General features: G+C 43.5%; 1 protein-coding gene across 1 annotated transcript; it reads right to left on the reverse strand.

Moving 5' to 3' along the window:
• Window positions 1-667: 667 nt before the first annotated feature.
• RPS4X (ribosomal protein S4 X-linked) lies at window positions 668-4,189 on the reverse strand. The gene is made up of 6 exons (XM_005904023.3): window positions 4,073-4,189; window positions 3,693-3,873; window positions 3,377-3,474; window positions 2,075-2,246; window positions 1,339-1,496; window positions 668-828 (listed from the first exon to the last, which is right to left on the reverse strand). The coding sequence occupies exons 1-6, from the start codon at window positions 4,097-4,099 to the stop codon at window positions 727-729; spliced, it is 738 nt and encodes a 245-aa protein (XP_005904085.2). The 5' UTR covers window positions 4,100-4,189; the 3' UTR covers window positions 668-726.
• Window positions 4,190-8,526: the final 4,337 nt, after the last annotated feature.

The following is an 8,526-nucleotide window of genomic DNA, read 5'->3' on the forward strand; positions in this document are numbered from 1 at the left end:
CCAGGGATGCTGCCCAACATCCAACACAGGACAGCTATCCCCTCCCCCACCCTGCTCCCATATAAAGATTGAGAAAAGCTCTGCTATGGGAAGCCAAGGTGGTTTTAGGTCTTAGCAGGAAGACATGCTGGTTGATATCACACACAGGGTAATTGACACTTGTAAGAAGCCTAGAGTTTGAAATGAGGAATAGGTCTAACTGCTGGCCCCTTGCCAACAGAGGCACCTCTCAAGACTGGTAAAAACATGATTTTGCAGTCCTGAGAAATGGAGTTGAGGACTGAATGCTATAGCAGCTGGAAAATGATAAAGTCCAAGCAAGTGTATTGCTTGGCAACAAGAGTCCATACCTGTATTCAAAACTGGACATTTTTACCATGCCATTTGGCAAGCTGGGCACAGAAGTGGGAAAAACAGATGAGCCAGGCTTATATATGGGGTAGTGCAATAAAGACCAGAGAAAAGAGGGGGATTAAAAAAAAAGATACTATGTATAAAATATTTACTTGCTTCTCCTTCTTGCCAAGGTTTGATATGTTTTCCTACCATCATTGAAGTCTAGCCTATAGGAGACATCATATCCCAGAATGCCAAGCCTGCCTGAAAATTCAAAGCAAGCAAACAAACCAAAAACCCAAACCACAGCAAACACCAAAGATACTATTAATCACTTGGTATTATCTTTAATTACAAAGACTTTTCCAATCACATCACATAGAGATCATTTTATCCACTGCTCTGTTTGGCTGCCAATCTCTTATCTCTCTCCTCAGCAATGGTAAGGCGAATACCCTTTCCACGGGGAAGAGAGATCCACGGTTTGTTGCCCTGGAGGAGAAAAGAGGAGAATCAAAACCTGCTACACACCATTAACAGGCTGGCACATGTTATGTTTATGTTTGTCAAGAGAAAGAGAAACCTGTTTGTGAAAGCACTCAGCAACAGTCAGGCAGTCATTTATCTGAAATACCCATTTAAAATTTTTTGCCCATGTATGTAAATGCAAACTACAATATCCTTCATAACTAGTCTTAGATATATTGCAATTGTGCCCAAGGCCAAGCATTAGCTTACCCTCTACCCCCACAATCTCCCACAGGTACAAATTAAAGAGCCAAACTATAAGGTATATTCATCCCATTACTGGCACTTTTCACCAACCCAGGTGATCCGGTCCCCACACCCCATACTGTGATGCTGAAAAAGCACAGGTTTGCCTCAGCCCTGCTGTAAGCCCTATCCCAGAGGAGGCTTTATTTTATAACACTTTAGCAGGAACCAGGAGCTACAATCCCAGCATTTTACAGGTTTCCCTGGACTAGAGAAACCCAGACTTACTTTGCCAATAACGAAAATGTTTGAGAGCCGTGTGGCAAAGCTGTTGCCGTTCGCATCTTTCACATGAACTACATCAAAAGAACCTGGATGCCTCTCCCGGTTTGTAATCACACCAATTCTTCCCAGGTTAGCACCTCCAGTCACCATGCACAGGTTACCTATATAGGAAGGAAATGGTAGTCAATGAGAGAGACAGGTTTCAAACAAAGTTGTTTATCTTTCAAGGTACAATTAATTTTCTGCTACTGTTGTGAACAGATTTGGAGGATGAGTCAATTACAAAAGGCTGTATCTCAATTCCCTCATGGCCACCAGAAAACTACAATGACACAAGGCTTTGCTTTTACATATTCACTGAACATTTCTTAAAAGACTTGCCTTGTTCCTGATCTGTTACTGTATCAACAAAAGACATCTAGCTTTGGTTGCTAATTAGGTGCATGCTGCTGCTAAGTCACTTCAGTCGTGTCCGACTCTGTGTGACCCCATAGACAGCAGCCTACCAGGCTCCTCCATCCATGGGATTTTCCACGCAAGAGTACTGGAGTGGGGTGCCATTGCCTTCTCCGAATTAGGTGCATATTAGACCACAAACCCAAAAAATAAAACCCTGTACCCAGACCTTGTTCAAGTCCTAGATTCAATCAATTTAAAAATTAAAAGCAAAGTACAGCTCTTATGCCTGCCTATGAGAATTCTGCCTAAAGAGAATGCCTATGTAGTAGAGGCTGCTTACCAGTGTCAAATTTGATGAAATCAGTAATCTTGCCAGTCTCCAAGTCAATCTGAATGGTATCATTCACCTTGATGAGGGGATCAGGGTAACGGATGGTACGAGCATCATGGGTTACCAGATGAGGGATTCCTTTTGTTCCCACAAATATCTTTCTTACTTTGCACAATTTATACTAGAAACACACAAGGTTAGCCACATCAGTCCAGCTCACAAGCACTATGCTCCAGAGTACGACAGTTCTGTCACCACTTTAAAGATGTAACCAGCAGCTAAAGAGCTACAGCTGAATAATGGTGTTCTTGACTTTTCTTCCCACTCCGCAATAAATTCATCTTGCACATTGGCCCCCCTTCTAGATTAATCTTCCTATTTCTTATGTGTTTTCTTCGTAGCACTGTATCAACCCCAAGGCTAAAAGTTCAAGGAACTGGAAGGCCTCACAACCTGGGAACTACCAGGAGGGCTAATCACCACCATTTCCTCCCCTCTCAAATGCAAATTACAGCCCCATTCTCAGGTTAAGTCTGGGACAGCTTGAATTCTTCCCTTCTACTCACCCAGCTAACAAGTGCCTCTTAATGGCTCCCTCTATATCACAATTGAATTTTGTCTCACAAAGGGCAATTGCATTACCAGTTCATCAAATCAACTATTTCACAAACCATTTCACTTTTGGATTTTTCACTCCCCAAAATATTCTTTAAATGAATCAAATCACCTCGATTCCATTGGACATGCTCTCCAGCCTGCTGGTAACAGTGCAGGCAGCTAAGGAAATTAGGAGCTGAATCACCCAATTGAATTAACCTTCATTTACAGCCAATAATGGAAGAAGCCATGAACTTATACATAAAACCACAACAAACTGGATTAAATAATCAGTGTCTGTAACCTTTTGCGTTATCTCAAATTAGTGCCCCAAAGGCTATTGGTCCTTTCCATTAATACCTTTCCCCTTTCCAGAATAAAGCTAGACAAAAGGCCGACTGGACTAGACATTGGGTTTTTCTGGCCCCTTATCCCACACTTCAGATACTCAAACATTTCTAGAAGTCACTCTGCTTGCCTCAAACAAAAAAACACCAGCAATCAGAAGTCACTGTTCAGTGCGAATTCATTTCTGCGATAAAAAAAGGTAACAATCTGTTGAGGATGCTAACCTGACTAGATGTTTCCAGGTATAAGATTATAAGGAATCCTAATCTACCTACCTCACAATGGATCAGCCCATGTACTTAATTCAGGCTGTAACTTAGAATCAAGTACTTTAAAACAACAGCCCAGCGTACTTGCATCACTCACCTTGGCCTCCTCAGGTGTAATACGATGAACAGCAAAGCGACCCTTGGTGTCATAGATCAAACGAAAGTTCTCTCCAGTCTTATCAATGCTGATGACATCTGATATCAAACAATAACTCAGGTTACTACAGTGCACCCCAGTAGACCATGCTGAGCAACAACCACATAAGGAAAAAATATCCATATGCTTCCCATTTTGAATACCAGCAACGACTCTGACAAAAGTTCACCAGTATTTAATACAACCACCTTTTTAGATAGCAAGATTTACAAAAATATAAGGGGCTACCACCAAGCGCCCATCACTAACCACTTACCCATAAAACCAGCAGGGTAGGTTATATCTGTGCGGACTTTGCCATCGATCTTAATGAAACGCTGCATGCAAATCTTCTTTACTTCATCTCCAGTTAGGGCATACTTAAGTCTATTCCTTAGGAAAATGATTAGGGGGAGACACTCCCTTAGCTTGTGGGGGCCGGTAGATGGACGAGGGGCCTGTAAATGATTAATTTATCACTTTAAAAAAGGTACCTCTTAAGTCCCGAGATTCAGACTGCCCCGACCCCAAAAGAACCTCTGGCAGGCAGTGAATTTTCCGATCCAGTAATCAGGGATATCCACACATACAGAAACAGTACAAAATGTTTCAAACATACAACGTAAAAAAACAGGGTTACAATATAATGATACTTACAAACACACCGGTCAGTTTATCCAGCATCCAATGTTTTGGAGCTGCTACGCGTTTCAGGTGCTTCTTGGGACCCCGAGCCTAAAGTTTCAGATTTTAATACTGTTAAATTGTTTCAGGTGTTTTCAAGAACAGCTTACACAATTATTCTCGAAAGAACAGCATCGTTTCCTCTTTAACAAAAACACACACAGTACCCAGCAAATACTACAGGTGCCGCAAACTGCAACCAGTTTCCTTACTGTTAATTGATTACTGTCTCTAAGAACAGTATTTCCTGTTACTAAGTTATTTACATATTACTACTTAAAAGTGTGTATGCTTCTAGAGGATGTTTTTACTAGGATACTGCTGGTGAAACAGCCAGGGGATGGACTTCAAGGCACACAGCCAGCCAGTAACAGAAATGGACCAGAACTCAATCTGTGCTTCTATATCAAACAGAAATCTTCTCGAAATGTATCTGGTTTTCAAGTGTTAGCTGTTGAGATATTGGCACAACCACGTGCCAATAGCTGCTTCCTCAAACTCTAAAGTAGCTAAGATCATTTTTCACCTTAAAGTGCGAAAAGAAGCCTTTTTAAAGCCGTATACTGAATCTCACCGATCACATTAGCTAAAGTCAGAGCGTGCCAAAGACACGACGGAAAGAATCTCTTCTCCTGCCCCGGGCCAGACGTCTATCCTCCGGGCCCACCCGGGGCTCCATTCTGGGAAACAAGCCGCTCCTCCCAGGGCCGCATGATGCGTGGCCGGGTGTGGCCGGCCCAGATACCAAGGCCTTCCCGCCAGCAGTACCAATTTCCCCCTACAGCTGAAAGCTGGTGTTCGATCTCACCATCTACCCAGCCTGTGCCCACCCCACTAGGTCCCTCTCCCTTCGCCTCGGCCCGACCACCCCCCGCGAGAGTGCCGGAGTCCCGGGCAGCCCCAGCCCTGGGAGGATGGAGGCTGATGGAGCTTCAAGAGCTCGCAAAGAATCCGCCTTACCATGGCTGCGCTAGGCACGAAAAGAGGCCCGCCTTCTTCCGGCGAGAGGAGAAAACAGGGCCCGCGACTGCGCGCGCAGGAACCTTGGACCCTCCTACCAGCTCCGCCCTTTTACGGCACGCGAGAAGGCTATTTTGCCATCTACTGGTGGGAGGTCAGAGGTCCGGGGCTTGGAAATCGCCGTGGAAAAACGGGTGTCTCCCAAGGGCGAATTGCTCCCTCTCCTTTCCCGCCCTCATCCCTCCAGTATTTGCTGGGAACCTCTGGAGCGCTTGATTCTGTGTTAGGTGCTGGACCAAGATGAGTTAGACAAGCTCTCTTGCCTAAAGTGAGGCTATTTTAAGTCCCACATATACAGGACCGTATAATCACTAGAATACACTGAAATGAATAAGGTCCTACAGTGTAGCACAAGGAACTATATTTAACATCGTGTAATAAACTGTAGTAGAAAAGAATCTGAAAAATAATATATCTATATCTATATATGTCTATATGTATATATCTGAATCACTTTTCTGTACAACTTGAAAGTAACACAACTTTGTAAATCTACTATACTTCAAATAAATAAATTTTAAAGAATACATTAAAATGAATAACTAATACTGTTCCTTAAACCTATTGTGTGTTCCTTCTCCTGAGTTCCCTGGAGCCAGTCGACCTGCCCTTACTATAAGTTGGGAAGAATCAATATTTTTTCCCTCTGGCTTCTCTACAGATTGCCAAGGGGGTGGAGTGTAGCGGGTGGGAGGGTAGGATCTCTGCTTGAACTCTGCCCCTCCATTTCTGTACAGTGCATTTGGCATTTACCATAAAGTCTCAGGGAAGACAGGAGCCATTCGAGATCATCCGGTTATCTAACTAAAATTTAGACCTAATCATGTGATTTCCCTACTTTGAAAGTGCCCTTGGGCCTCCTGCCTGGCCCCTCAGGTCCCTCTGCCTTTCACCTCCTGCCTCCTGCACTCATCAGGACACCCATTGCTCCCTTACCCTATCCCAAACCTCAAAGCTTAAGCCACTCCAAGGTGTTACTGCTCTGACAAAACTGCCTCTTTCAAGCCTCCTGACAGTGGACCTGATGATCCCTCAGCTTGGAACTGCCATGGACAGCCCAGCACTCTTCCTGGGTACCTAATCCCACTTGTCCACCTTGGAGATGCATGCAGCTCAGGTCCTTCTGGATCTGTGAGAACCCAGTCCCCTCAGGCAAGGTCATGCCACATTCTTCTGCCCCAGAGTCCTCGGTTCAAATTCAATGGCAACACAGTAGCAGATCGGGTTGTAATTAGTTTATTCATCTGTCCTCCACTAGATTGTGAGTATCTTCATTAAAGAGCCTGCCTTAATTCATCTTTGCCACCTAACAGAGAGGTTAGTGTGATGTCCAACACTTGGTAAATACTTGTTGAATGAACAAATTGAGTCAACATCCCAGTCATTGTGCCAAGTCTCACTATACTCTCCCTGACTCTGCCTGGCCTCCCCTGACCATGAGGTCAAAGTCCTAACCCAGGAGGTTCCATTTTACATGTCTCTGTCTCTGCCCTCCTTTTCATCCCCCTGTAGTTTGTAGAGGAGCAAGAGAGAGGAAAAAATGGTTGGCTTTTTTCAATCAGACAGTACTCACTAACTAGATGGACAGGAAATCCTCTTTGTCTAAAATTAGGTCTATAGTAAAGCATGCTATAGATGATTATTGGCAAGAAGGGGCAATTGATTGGAGATGGGGATTAGAGAGAGAGTGAAGTTGGTGAGACAATAGAAGGTGCATTCTGAGGTTTTCAGTCTGAGGGCATTGGGAAGATGGTGGTGCAGCCAACAGAAATGATTGGGGTTCACTTGGGGGTGAGAGATTCCATGGGAAGTTCATGGGACCTCTGGCTTGAGAGGATAGGAAAAATGGCTGGTTAGAGCCGCAGATGTTACTTAAGATCACACAGCTGGTTAGGAGTGGGGGATGGGTTAGGGAGGCTGATCTCTTGCCTCCCAGGTCAAGGGTTGGTTTGTTTTTGTACCACAGCTTGTCAAAGGACTTGACGGAATCAAAGCACCTTTTCCAGTATATTTTTTTCTCTGTCAATTTGTATTTATGCACAAATGACATTCTAACAAGAATAAAGGGAATTGGGAAAGAGCTAAGAAAATCACAAAACAGTACCTCCCCAAACACCCTAAACACATCATCTGTATTCATTTGTTCTTGTTCCTGTTCTTGTTCTGATCGGTTTGTGTGCATGCATACTTTTACATAATTTTACTCCTAGCATACAGACCATTTTGCATTCTGCTTTTATTATACTAAACACTTTCTGAGTTGCTACATAATCTTCATAATGAGTATTTTAACAACTGTGTCATATTTCATTAAATGGATATCCCATAATTAATAAAAGTTCCTTACTGTTGAACATTTAGTTTTTAGTGCTTTTTCTTTATTATGAATGTTGCTACAGTGAATAGTTTCCTTTATATGGCTTTTTCCTTCAGTGGAACAACTTCCTTAGAATAAATCCATTCCTTCACCCAACATTTATTGAGTACCTACTCTGAGTCAAATTCTGTATTATGAGCCAGGGAAACAGAGATGATTAAGATCTAGTTCCTGGTCTCAAAGAATTCACATTATAGTGGAAAGGTAGGGTGGGAGGAGGGGACAGAAAGCTAGAAGAAGCTCTCAGAGGAAAGATGGTGGTGAGGCAGTTGGGAACATGGAGGGCTGTTAAATCTTAAGAATTTGGACTTTAGCCTGTAGGTAGACAATGAGGAATCACTGAAAGATTTTAAAGAGGAGAGAATCAGCTTTGTGCTTCAGAAAGATAACTGACTGCTTCTTTTAGAATGGTTTGAAGAAAGTGTGGCTGGTTTGGGTCAGGGAGGAGATGGGTCAGGGCTGTTTCAACAATGCAAGCAAGAAACAGAAAGGCGAGACCCAGGTCTGTGATTGTGGGGTGGAGGAGGAGGGGGCAGATTCAAAAGACATTGCAGATGGAGTATTGGCAGAATCTGACTAGGAAATGACATATGTGCAGGGGTGAGGGACAGGGAGGTAATTAGGATGATTCCCAGGTTTCTGGTTTGGTGACTCAGTAGCACATTCACGGGGAACTAGGAGGAGGTATGTTTGGTGTGTGCGATGTGGGACTGAGGGGGAGGACCAGCTGGAGATGCTTTATAGACACAAACCTGAGCGCAGGTGTGTGATATCTGGGCTGGAGACTCCCATTTGGGAGAACTGGTGCATCTGTGCTTAGTCCATGCAAGTGGTTGGCAGTAACTGTTGGAAAGGGAGCACTGTGTTAAGGGTCTGAATACTTTGATAGTGGTATTGTGTATTGCCAAAGACCTTCCTCAGAGCAGCCTTGCAATTTTACTATACTCATGGCAGCCTGGTAATCACTTATTTTTAACTTTTACTAACGTAATTGTTTTAATTTGCACTTCAAAAAATCACTAGTGGGGTT

Source organism: Bos mutus, chromosome X (genome assembly GCF_027580195.1).
Source record: "Bos mutus isolate GX-2022 chromosome X, NWIPB_WYAK_1.1, whole genome shotgun sequence".
In the NCBI taxonomy this organism is placed as follows: Eukaryota; Metazoa; Chordata; class Mammalia; order Artiodactyla; family Bovidae; genus Bos; species Bos mutus.